This window comes from Lactuca virosa, chromosome 9 (genome assembly GCF_052849685.1).
Source record: "Lactuca virosa cultivar CGN04683 chromosome 9, Lactuca_virosa_CGN04683_v6, whole genome shotgun sequence".
NCBI classification, from domain to species: Eukaryota; Viridiplantae; Streptophyta; class Magnoliopsida; order Asterales; family Asteraceae; genus Lactuca; species Lactuca virosa.
The window spans coordinates 92,131,867-92,145,823 of record NC_136434.1 but is presented as its reverse complement, the minus strand read 5'-3'; the positions used below and the strand labels follow the sequence as shown (position 1 = coordinate 92,145,823).

Below are 13,957 nucleotides of genomic sequence, written 5' to 3'. Positions count from 1 at the left end.
ACCTGATTGCCCATCCCCACTATCTTCTTTATTCTTAAGGATTTACCCTAAGAATCATCTATTCTTCAATATTTATTCTTAAGGATTTTCCTAAGGAATAGGCACGAAGTCCATCGATGTCAGGGTTTATCTAACAGGCACTAAGTCCATAGCTTCCGATGTTATCTGCTAGGCACATCTGCCAATGCTATCCATTAGGCACTAAGTCCATAGCTACCAATGTTCATTCATAAGGCACTAAGTCCATAGTTTCCAGGGTTTTTAGAGTACATCTGGTGAACACGTAGTTCAAAGGTTATCTATTAGGCACACCTGCCAATATTATCCATTAGGCACACCTGCCAGGATATTTAGAGTACATTGTGTGAACACGTTGTTATAAAACACCTACAGGTTGCGAGCTTGCTAGCGTTCCACTGGACTGTCTAGAATAGTCCATGGTTGTCATCCATACTATGCTAGATGACTGGATCATCGTTAAAGTCAAGGATTCTCACTTTTCACTTCTCAACATTTATATCATCTTTCATCTCTCATTATCTATATTATCTTTCATCTACCCATCTTTACGCAATATATTTATAGGTATAAAAATACATATACAGTTTAAATCAAGTAAAACATGTATAAACCATTCATCTAGCATAAATATCAGGAACACAGATAATAAGCATATATAACATGTATTATTGTTAAATACTTCATATCTATGTGTAAGATGAAAGTAACTATGCACTCACTTGTTAAAGTGACAATTCAAAATTCGGACAACGCTTCGCTTCTAGCAATTGTCTTTTCCGTTGATGAAACCTAGTATTATTTTCACTAAGTTTTAGTCTAATATTTACTGCGACTAATTATTAGTCTAGATTCATCATTAACTCAAAGTCAACTTTCATGATCTATCAAGTAAGGAACAACCAGGTAGGATCATATTGGAGGTAGGGTCTGTTTGGTATACGAAGTATACTGTTTGGAAATCCCACTTTAAACACCTCACTAAATCACAACCTAGACATCATCCCCGTAAGTAGATCAATCAATATAATAACTTGGAATCACTGATAAATCTTGTTTATAGGTTCATAATAACGATAATGAAATTAAACATAAGTTATACATAAAGTAGGATAATCATAACTCACTTACAAGGGGGTTTAGCAAGGAGTCGGGTCCTGTGCGAGCAGAACTTCTGAGCCAAAATCTCTTCTTCTCGGGGCCTTCTGGCACTTCGAGACTCGCTTCTAACACCTAGGAGGTGCTAGGGAAAGGAAAAGAGGGTTTGGGGGTGTTGGGAGAGATTGGTTGAGAAAGGTGTGAAGAAAAATGAGGAAAAACGCCTCATATTTAGAGGCTGGGAATTGTGTGTACGCGGGGCGTACTAAACATGTACGATGCATACTCGGTAAGCGAGATGTACCAAGTACTACGTGGGGCATATGCAGGCCACGTGTCGAGATTGCATGCGAAGCCGTGGGGGGGAAGGTGTGGTTGAGATGGTGCCACGTGTCACCTCCGGAACTTAATATAAAAATTAATTATCTTCTAAAATCCGTAACTTTCGCATACGAGCTCCGTTTTTGACGCTATTTATATCCACACGTAGGTATAAATGTGATCTACAACTTTCGTTTAGAATCAATCGGCTAATTTTGACTTTATTTTTAAAGTTATATTTTAACAGACTTAAACAGTTAAAGTTCGTTAAAAATTCATAACTTTTTCATCCGACATCTGTTTTCGACTGTCTTTATATCGTTGAGCTCCTATTAACGAGATCTTCAATTCTCGTTTAGGTTGTGTCGGCTAAAAATCGATCAATCTAAAATTCAATTTCCGGACTGTATACTGTTATGCAAAATCTTAGAAAAATCGTAAAATCCTCAAACGAAGTCAGATTTAGATGTTCTCTATATGCACGCTCTCGGTTTAACGTATACTACAACTTTTGTTTAGATTTCTAAGGCTAAAAAGTAGTTTATCAAAATTTCACTTTTTACGATACGCATTGTCGTGTCGGTTTAGTCGTGAAACTTTGACGTGTCATAACTTCTTTTTACATAAAAATATCAGAGTCATGAAAAATCAAAGTGCAAAAAGTCAATGAAATAAATCAGATGCAATGCAATCACGTCGCGTCCTTTTCCTTGCTAGACAAAACATTTTAAACTTAAAACCATAAGCACAAACCTTAGTGACTTTCCCAAAATACTATATACTAGACAAGTAACGGGCTTAGCTCAACACTTCTGTTTCATTCATGTGGGCCCAACCCAACTTACATATATCCGAGCCCAACCCATTAAACATATAAATGGGCCTAGACCAACGGGCCCAACCGAACAAACATATAGACAAACATATAAGAGTCACAAAGACAACTAACAAAACAGGACACCTATTGTCCTACAGTATAGTGAGAAGACTCACCTGAATCAAAAGCTGGATATCAACACTCTAAGTCACGTAGATTCAGCTACACGTACCACCTAAACAATTAGAGGTCACACATTAGTCTACAACTTAAAACCACCAAGTTTGACCAAAAGTCAAACTGGTCAAAAGTTAACAGTCAACGGTCAACCAACATCGACCACTGCGTTGTGACCAGACCCTGGTTGCGCTGTGGTCACTAAAGGACAGAATAGTTGCAAGACTCAATAGTCTACTGCGTTGTGGCAATACCATTGTCGTGTCGCGACTCATGTCTAAAACAACTTAATCTTCTAAGCTTTTAACCCTTAAATCTAAAGCTCTGAAACTCAGTTTTGGATTTACTTAAGCTATGTATAGATAAAGTTTCCAACTTTATCCATCCCTTAACCTCTAATCACATAAATCTTAATCCCTAACATCAAAAGGAACCAAAATGACCTAAAACCCTTGCATAGCTGAGTTGAGTGCAAGCACTTGACTTTATGGGACCACGAGGTCCAAAAACCTTCCTTAGATTGTACAACGGTCTTGGAGTTGCTCAAAACTTAACGAATCTTTCTCCAAAGACCATAAAGGGACATCTAAGCATGCACAACAACCACATAAGGAGAAATGTATGAACTTTATACCTTCTAGGATCCTGGAAATACTTAGAAGATCAGCTCCCAACAACAACAAGCTCCTTCAACAAGGAATGATCACCTTCTTGCTTCACAAAAGCACTCCAAATCTTTCAACACCAAGAATACACATGTAACACCGTAAATTTTCAAATAAAATTCTCATTTAAAATCGCATATTTCTCATAACATATTTCACAAAAATCTCATTTATTTAATTTACAAATCGCAATTCCATAATTGTTTGATTAAAATCCAGGATCTTCAAAACATAACTCTTTCACTGGTGTGTACAATCAAGTCGGTGCCTTCCCACGATCCTGCGAAAACCTGAAACACATAACACATAACACGGTAAGCACGAAGCTTAGTGAGTTCCCCAAAATACCACGCACGAAATAATTAGCCACTCGAGGCTATAGCTCTGTAAGACCCTCTGGTCAATGTGTCTCAGTGGGACCCTCCAGTCCCATGGCTCATTGGACCCTCTGATGCGGTCTCTGTGAGGACCCTCTGGTCTCACTGTTCGTCGGACCCTCCGGTCCGGTCTCAGTGAGGACCTTTCGGTCTCATGGCTCGTTGGACCCTCCGGTCCGGTCTCAGCAATACATAATATAACATATATCACACAGACAAGATGCGTAATATCGCATAACCCAAATAAACATATAAGACCTCCGGTCACACAAAAATTACCACTCTAGGTAAAGTATAGAGAGAAGACTCACCTCGCAAGGTAGCGAGTAACAATCTCGTACTCGGAAATCTCGAACTAGCCTCCGCCTAACACATAGGATAACATCTCTAATTAATACTCTATTCATACTCAAATACACCAAAGGCTATTCTTTTTCTCTGTCTAACTCTTGAAGTGGATAAAAGACCATTTTACCCTTCCGTGGCCTCCATTACTCATGATTGACCCAACCCTAAAGTCAACAGAAGTCAAACTCAAGTCAACGGTACATGTTTGACCCGACTTGTCGAGTGCACCTATGTGACTCGTCGAGTCCACTCATGTCCTCATAAGTCTCATGAAGGTCCAGCTCAACTCGTCGAGTTGACCCCCAACTCTCCGAGTTATCACACGATCAAGCTTATCGGGACAAACCCTCACCGACTCGTCGAGTCAGGCCATGGACTCGACGAGTCCCTTCGATCTGATTTCTCATTCAGACGATTCTAAGCGGATCTACAACCCCACACTCCAGATCTATACTCCCAAGGCTCTAATAGCACGTAAAGCTGCAAGCTTTATGTTCATACATGGCATATAAGGCTCATAATGCCAACACATGCACCAACAAGGGCTAGATGCACAAGCTTGCCTCCAGCTCAATAAAGCTTGAGTCTTTGGACTCATAAGGCCACTTATAGTCCAGATCTGAGGTTCCAACCTCAAGCCATGCACCAATCACTCTATGACACAAGATAGATGGAAGAAAACCCTAAAGATCCCCTAAACAAGATCTCATAAGGAATGATCAAGCTAGCATCTTTTTACCTCCAACTGAAGCAAAACTCTGAAGAATCTCTGGATCCAAAAGCCTCCTCTTGATCAGAGCTTTGATGCTCTCCACTTCTTCCTCCAAAAGGTCACAACAGACCCAAAATTATGTCTCTTCTCTCTTTTAGCTGCCTCTAAGCGATTAGGGTTTCTCTCTAGAAGTAAGGAGGCTGGTGAGGCGGCTTAAGGTCCTTTAAATAGGACCCAACCCCGAGAATCTAGGGGTTTTCTGCCCAAAACCTACTCGGCGAGTTGGCTCTCTTACTCGTCGCGTCTATTCATTAAACTCACGCGGATACTCGACTCTACTCGACGAGTTGGACTCACAACTCGTCGAGTCGCTCCATAAATCTCAGAACTACTCTCACAACAATATGCATGGAAATCCGGATGTTACAACACACACACACATACACTAAGACACCAAGAACATGACCGGTCCAGAGATGTATTGGGCCCAGGGCTAAAGGAAAAAATGACCCTCCAAAGTCATAAATATAATACAATTTAAATCGAAAATAGACACACCATTATAAGTTTCACAAAATTCACTATTAATATTAAAATACACAAATATTACCATCACATTACAAAAACAACTAATTTAAAGAAAAATACTTCTCCTAGAACATTTAGATGAGTTAATTTCTCTCTCTCTCTCTCTCTCTTTATATATATATATATATATATATATATATATATATATATACACACACTCTAGGAACTTTGGACCCCTTAGAGAAATGGGCCCTGGGCGACCGTCTGGATTGCCCACCGTCTGGGCCAGGCCTGACCAAGAACACACACACACACACACACACTAGGGTTTCTCTCTGGAGGATGGAGGCTGAGAGTGAGACAAAACCATAGACATAATATTGCTTAAATAGGGTTCAAGGCCTGGGATCTAGGGTTTTGAGTGCAGCTACCACCGCGTCGCGTCCATCACCTGACTACACTGCGACTTAAATGACGTGGTCGTGTCGTGAAGGGTCTCCAAGACTTCAAACTTGAATAGTTAAAGGGTAAGTGATTGATAACAGAAAACGACGGATGTTACAACATATTAGCATAATGTTCCAGACTAGTTATTAGTGTTTTAAAAAAGTTCTTCGTATTCTAGACAAGTTCTACTTATTCCGGACACAAATTACGCGTTCCAAAAAACTTCAAGTTCTTCACCATCAGAAGACATTTTTTTTAGAAAAATATGTAAGTCTGAGATGCCTGGAATATCCGAAATGGAGAGTCCTAAGTCCGAAACGGGATTATGAAGTATATTCTTTGAAATCTCCCTATCAAATAAACGAAAGTAATATGCCACGTGTTACTTCCACCAAGCATTTTTCATCAAAGTGAATTTCCAGTTATACCCCTCCTTCATTCAATATTCAATTCGGGTTTTTTTTATCTGAATCTGAATTCAAAATTTGAAATGCAAACTCTCTCTTAAAAATCAATTTCTCTCCCCCTCTTCAGAAAAACCAAAACCTAGGTGTCGGGACCTTCGTCTTTGTTTTCAGTCACTGCCAAACGATTGAGCAAAAAAGGTAAATACTTCGTTTATGGTCTTGATCTTAAGACACATTAGTGTCGATGTTTCTTCTTCATTCTATTTGTTGTTTAAAACCTTAATATATTTGTCTTTTTTCTCTATCTGTTTCTTTCTATCTATTATAGAATTGGGTAGGATGAGATAAGAGATACGTACACACACCCCTCAGATAGATCTTTGTCTTTCTATTTTATGTTCACATACACACACATCTGTCACCCTCTATCTTTCTGATTTAGGTTTTTTCATTTCCTCGACTTATCTCTTTCTGATTTAGGTTTTAACTTCAATTGTAGGTATGATTGGGATTTTCTGAAATATAGGGTTTGTGATCAGAACATGAAGTTCCCTCTTCAAGTAGTCTCACTAAAATCCTTTAGTTTTTTTAGTTCATTTTCTTTTAAATCCCTTTTTACACTAATATTTTTTATCTGGTGCAGAATTCACAGATAGTGAAAAAAGTGGGGCTGGAAGAATAAACAAAATGTTTTCATTTGTTATATGGGTTTTTTTGTACCCAGAAAAGTCCGAAACTCCAAATGCACAAGGTTAATATTTGAATTTTTTTGTTATAATTCCTTCTCCCATCTCCTTCCAAGCAAATTTATCATGTCAACCCTGTGAATTATAATGTAGATCAAAATTTCCATCAATATTATTTTCTTGTCAAAATTGGGTGATCACGTCAGACAATCCAACTTGTGGTAAAGGACTTTTGCTCTTATAAGTATTCTTATTGTTGATATGGATTTAATTAGTTGTTTAGAAAAATATATTATTGATTTGGCACATCTTTTTACATTTTACTCTTTTCGGGTCCTTTTTTTTGTTCTCTCAGTTTATAAATGTTGATGTTTGATCTTATGTGTTCAACGGCTGGGATAATGGCAATGGATCTCGATCTTAAGTTTACCAGTTGCTAGAAGAATAATAATAGACATGGAAGGTTATAACAAGGTTTTACCAATAAAAAGCTTACACAGGCTCAATTGGATGTAGGTTTACGTGTCTTTTTGTAACATCCCAAAATTTTGAGCCAATTTAAAACTTTTTGATTCATTTGAAACCATTCAATTATTACAATTTGTTTTCAAAATAGTTTATACATCAGAGTTCCCAGAAATCATAATCGTAAATCGAGGAAGTGTACGGTCACGCCTTCGCCTACCCGCGGCCATCCGCTGAACCTGAAACAATAAACTGAAACTGTAAGCCCGAAAGCTTAGTGAGTTACCCCCAAAATACTAACCTCATATAACCATAATCATATCATATCAACAAATACATAAGACTCTTGCATCTCGAGTATACAGTGTGACTGGTCCGCCCGCACCGGGCCTTCAGTCCACCCGTTCCACTCTCTGAGTCTACAGTATGACTGGACCGCCCGCACCGGGCCTACGGTCTATCTGGATCTATCCCGAGCCTTCGGTATGACTGGACCGCCATACGGGCCTACAGTCTATCCGGACCGCTCGTAGGGTATGTTGGCCTTCAGCACGAAGCAGGACCGCCTCAACCCAAACATCAAGCAAATAACCATGTGCACATATAACAGGTAATCACATAGCAGTCCATAGACAGACAAACCGATCTAGCAGATCATATAGTATAGCAACATCCTAACCAGGATACCGACCTAACCGATCACTAACATAGCATCATCCTATATACAAGGATACCGACCCTAACCAAGTCACTAAACATAATACCGTCCTAATTATCAGGACGCCGATCTAACAGATCGATAAACATATCAACAATCCTATAACCAGGATATTGACCTAACCGGTCACTAACATAGCATATCACCATCCTAACTACCAAGATGTAAATCAGTAAGCATGTCATGCAATAATCCAAATACAAACCATTAAAGGGCCGGCATTGGTGCCTTAGACCCTGTTGATATAGTGAGGATAACTCACCTCACCATGCCGCACTGAAAATGATAGGCTAAAACTCTGGAATCACCAACACGAACTCCACCACTTGTAGTTACCATAAACCATTTTTCCATAAATCTCCAATTTACCAAAATACCCCCAGAGGTCAACTGGTCAACCCCTGGTCAAGGTCAAAGTCAACAGTCAAGGTCAACAGTCCATGTTGACCCTAACTCGCCGAGTACCCTCGGCTACTCACCGAGTTCCTTGAAGGACTTGTCCACTGGCCGAGTCACCGGAGTGACTCGTCGAGTTCCTTCGGTTTACGATAAAAACCCTAAGGCCCCTCGTCGAGTTTCCTTCTTGCAACTCGACGGTTACACGCGCATACATAAATTGGGGAAACCTCAACCGACTCGCCGAGTTGTTCATACAACTCGTCGAGTCCACGACAATCTTCATCGGACTCGCCGAGTTGTTCATCCAACTCGTCGGGTCCAGGCTCATCTTCATGAGACTCGCCGAGTCAACCTTGCGACTCGCCGAGTTCCTTCAGTCCTTAAGCCATACAGACTCTTTTAAACCATGCAGTGGCTCCAAATTACAGATCCAAGCTTCTAAGGCATGCCTTTCACGTAAAGTTGCAAACTTTACGTGCATGCATAGCTACAAAGGCTCTTAATGTCAAATCCAAGCTCACAATGGGGGTTTCATACTCAAAGAGGCTTCATACATGACCAAATTCGGAGCTTTATGACTCTAGAACCCAAGAAGGGTCTAGATCTGAAGTTACAACTTCAGATCTAGCTCATATCCCACATTATCATCTCAATCAAACCATAAAACCCTAAATCTCAACCAAAAGAGGTCTAGAAGGAAAATGAAGTAAAGGTGACGACTTGATACCTCCAAATGATGCTATCTGAGGTAGATTTCTGATTTCCCACACTTCCTTGCCCCTAGCCTTTTGTCCTCCAAACTCTTCTTCTCAAAAGATCTCCTCTCCAAAGCTTTAGACACACAAGAATGAAGCACCACACGGATTAGGGTTTTCTGAGCTCTCAAAGGACTGCAAAGAGGCCAAATGAGGCTTATGCTTCTTTAAATAGGGTGCAAAACCCCGGGATTTAGGGTTTCATCTGCCAGCTCCTACTCGTCGAGTCCCTTTATGGACTCGGCGAGTAGGTCACTTAAACTCACGGACCAACCCGCTGCTACTCGGCGAGTCAGGTCACCAACTCGTCGAATAGACCTTGAAATCATGAGAATTTATAACTATAAATGGATACTCGAGAATCGGGGCGTTACACTTTTTTTTAACCCTCACTAGATTTTCGCTTATTTTGATGTTTATTTTCTGATTTTGTATATGACTAGCCCCAAATTATACAAGAGTTTGAATTTAGAAAAGCTATATCAAATCAACATATAATCACCAAACTGGAAAAGGCCCTTGGTATGAAAGTTTTGGGGTAAGAAATAGAACTTTTACAATGTTGTCACCAATGAGGTATATTTTATTAAGTTAGAAAGTTATGTAGTGGCTTATTTCTTATGACTAAAGTGTGTTTTATTCAATCGGAAAGTAAGCATTTGCTGTTTCTGTTTATTCAATTGTCTTGTGGTGTTTGCATAATGAAATCCTACTCTCACATTTGCCCTCCCTCTTATTCTTTCTTTGTCTCTCCCTCATACTTCAGTAGTTGGTCTCCAGGTCTCCAGGTAACATTAACCTAACTTTCTTTTTCCCTTTGTTAATCCTTTATAGAACTGGATTTTAACCCGTGTTGGTGCACATATGTGTAAATGCATAATATTGTGCCCACCAACTGTTTGAATTTATTCCTTACAGAACTTGCTCTTATATAATGTATATTTGTTTTGGCCAAATGTAGCCAAGTAACTTCTTTTTTCCTAAAGTATTCATGTTAATTGCATTTTCATACTCATCATTTGGTTTTACTTCTTTTTCCTAAAAATATTATAATAAGAACCATATATGTGGTCTCTTTTTGTACCTTAGGAATTAATGGTTTATACTTTTTAGTCATGGACAGTTATTGGGATATTATCAGTGTCATATCCTTCCTAATTGTCAATCCTATTTGTTTATTGAACTTATTTAATGTGAATGAATATTTAAACTTATAAACAGTTGATATAATTTACATATATAATCCCTGTTTTAACATCTTAATTGTCTTAAATGGTCTCTGTTTCATAGTTTTTTTCAAAAAAATTAGTTAAAAATTTACTATTAATTTATATATACATTATTATTTACAAAATAACTTTTTAATATCATGTTTTTAATAAACCACTTTAATAAAGTTTAATAAATCTTTGATTTTCTATTATCATTTTTAATTATCAATATAAATTTTTTTTTACCGAATGTAACCTAGTAATATATATAGGAGGTATCACAGTCACATATCCAATTCATCATGCGGATAACCCTGATTCAGGTGCAAAATGTGGTGTTACATAATTGGTTGTTAGTTTGCCAATATAAAAAAATGTTAGTTACTTTCTTTAAAATGTTAAAATGTAATAAACTTATGATTAATTTAATTAATTTTCCTATTTCAACATTACATAAAAGCTTATATTTTTTTTCGTAATTACAGTCACGCCATATTTATTTTAATTGAGGGTTTTTTTTTTTTTTTTTTTAATTATCTCCTGGCTCATAATATTTCGCATAATGTTCTTTTAATTTGGAAATGGAATAAAAATAATGGATGAAAGTACTATAAATTATAAATTATAACTATAATGTAAAACCAGCATTCTTTTACTGAAAAGTGAAAACACACACGCAAACCAGCCCCTTGTATTCAACCCCCGTCACCTCCTTCTCTGTACCTCACAAACATCTCGCCACTATATATACTCTTCCATTCTTTCTCCGTTCCCTCACACTCAATTCAAATCAAATATGGATACTAAGATCGGTAATGTAGATGTTGTTACTACTCCTAATGGCAATGTCGGTTGTCCTCCCAAAATCGGCGGTGCTAGTTGCGTACAGTCCTCCTCCGTACCATTCAACTCCACCGAAGCCACACTCGGCCGCCACCTCGCCCGCCGCCTCGTCCAGATTGGTGTCTCCGACGTATTTTCCGTTCCCGGCGACTTCAACCTAACTTTACTTGATCATCTCATAGCTGAGCCCGGGCTCAATCTCGTAGGATGCTGCAACGAGCTAAATGCAGGATACGCTGCTGACGGATACGCTAGGTCTCGCGGCGTTGGTGCATGTGTTGTCACCTTCACCGTCGGTGGACTTAGTGTACTCAACGCCATTGCCGGTGCGTACAGTGAGAATCTTCCGATTATCTGTATTGTCGGTGGACCGAATTCCAACGATTATGGCACTAACAGAATTCTTCATCATACAATCGGATCGCCGGATTTCAGCCAAGAGCTTCGTTGCTTTCAGACAGTCACTTGCTATCAGGTATCAAACCTCGCATTTATAAGCAGAAATATGATACTGATTTTTATTTATCGATCGTTACACACTTTGATCTTCAATGCGACGCCATAGCTGTACCCTGTAAAAAAGCTATGTCGATTCTAGAGATTCATTTCGATTGAAAAAATCCGCCAGTACGAAATTATACACCTATAAACTCCGAAGTTGCAATTTGTGAATCGACAGTTATACAATTAATCTACATCGATATCGATGGTAATAATACAATAAAATTGCAGAACTGTTTTCTTGATTTGTTATTGTTATATGAACGCAGGCTGTTGTGAATAATCTGGAAGATGCACATGAACTAATTGATACCGCAATATCAACTGCTCTGAAAGAAAGCAAGCCTGTTTACATCAGCGTCGGCTGTAATCTACCTGCAATTCCTCACCCAACTTTTAGCCGAGAACCAGTTCCGTTTTCTCTATCCCCCAAGTACGTTCCACAAATCTCCTTCCAACTTATAAGCATTGTTCCATATATGTTTTGAGTTCATGTGGTTAATTTTTCAATGGTGTAGGATGAGTAACAAAATGGGTTTAGAAGCCGCTGTTGAGGCTGCATCAATGTTCTTAAACAAGGCAGTGAAACCTGTAATGGTGGGTGGACCTAAACTCCGAGTTGCAAACGCCTGCCAAGCGTTTGTAGAAATGGCAGATGCTTCAGGCTATGCTCTTGCAGTAACCCCATCAGGAAAAGGGCTTGTTCCCGAACACCACCCTCACTTCATCGGAACATATTGGGGTGCTGTAAGCACTGCTTTCTGTGCAGAAATTGTTGAATCAGCTGATGCTTATGTGTTTGCTGGACCTATATTCAACGATTACAGCTCCGTAGGTTACTCTCTCCTTTTGAAAAAAGAGAAAGCACTCATTATACAACCCGATCGTGTCACCATTGGAAACGGGCCCACTTTTGGTTGTATTCTAATGAAGGATTTCTTGCAAGCGTTATCCAAAAAGATTAAAAAGAATACCACTGCATATGAGAATTACCATCGGATATTCATCCCTGAAGGGCACCCACTACAATGCGCCCCTAAAGAGCCATTAAGAGTCAATGTTCTCTTTGAACACATACAGAAAATGTTGTCAAGTGACACAGCTGTAATTGCTGAAACAGGGGACTCCTGGTTCAATTGTCAGAAACTTAAACTGCCACAAGGATGTGGGTAAGCATCAATGAATGTTTTTCTTTTTCAATTAACAAATGTTAATAATCTTGAATTGTTAATCATCAAATTTGGGTGTTGTAGGTATGAATTCCAGATGCAATATGGGTCGATTGGTTGGTCAGTTGGTGCCACCCTTGGTTATGCACAGGCTGCAACCGATAAGAGGGTGATTTCTTGCATTGGTGATGGAAGTTTTCAGGTGACAGCTCAAGATGTGTCAACAATGCTGCGATGTGGGCAAAGAAACATCATATTTGTGATAAACAATGGTGGCTACACCATTGAAGTAGAGATCCATGATGGGCCCTACAACGTGATCAAGAATTGGAACTACACAGGATTGGTTGACGCAATACATAACGGCCAGGGCAATTGTTGGACCACCAAGGTTAGTTATTTCAACAAAAACCATCTGACTTTTTTAAAGTCAGACGGTTTGGACCGGGCCATAAATATCATGGCCCGGTCCAGTCTACATGAGATTTCTGTAGAAGCATCTCTATCTGTGTGTGGAAGCGAGACTCTCTACATGAAGTGATTTCTGACAATAAAATTAACCCGATGAAATTTATAGGTATTTTGTGAAGAGGATCTAATTGAAGCGATTGAGACTGCGACGGTGGAAAAGAAGGATTGTTTGTGTTTTATTGAGGTGATGGCTCATAAGGATGATACAAGCAAAGAGTTGTTGGAATGGGGTTCGAGAGTTTCGGCTGCTAACAGCCGTCCTCCTAACCCTCAGTAAAAGCTTTGCATACGTGCAAAGCTTTTAGTTTGGTGTTATAGTTGTGATATCATGAGATATTTAGTTTGGTATTGTTTGTTATAAGAATGTGTGTTGTATTGATCATAAAGGCATATAGACTGAAATTAATTTGCAAGTATATGAAATGATTTGACGATGAATTTGATTGAAGGAGGTCTTTGGTGCATTGAAATTATAAATTATTATTATATTTAACTTTGTTCATTTCTACCAATTAGATTGCCTATTTTTTATTTCTGAAAACTTAAATAAATTTGTGTTAAAAGATATTAAAAGTATAAATTTAATTTCGGGAAGAAAAGTTAAGATAAAATGACGAGTCGAAAGAATTTATCGTAAGTCTATTGGTCGTCAAAGATTCTTTGAATATGGCTCCGACAAAATCTTTCTAACTTGATTTAATTGATCTTGAATGGATTTCAAATTTCATTTTTGTATGATTCGATCATATTTAATGGGGTTTAGTTCATTTTTTATCAGTTAACTTTTGGTTTATGTTCATTTAGGTGTTGTTTGTTTTTTCTGA

General features: G+C 38.6%; 1 protein-coding gene across 1 annotated transcript; it reads left to right on the top strand.

The window, feature by feature from the left end:
* The first annotated feature begins 10,831 nt into the window (after positions 1 to 10,831).
* LOC145138724 (pyruvate decarboxylase 1-like) lies at positions 10,832 to 13,568 on the top strand. The gene is made up of 5 exons (XM_079072756.1): positions 10,832 to 11,467; positions 11,763 to 11,926; positions 12,012 to 12,662; positions 12,747 to 13,053; positions 13,240 to 13,568. Exons 1-5 carry the CDS (start codon positions 10,946 to 10,948, stop codon positions 13,408 to 13,410), a joined length of 1,815 nt encoding a protein of 604 aa, XP_078928882.1. The 5' UTR covers positions 10,832 to 10,945; the 3' UTR covers positions 13,411 to 13,568.
* Positions 13,569 to 13,957: the final 389 nt, after the last annotated feature.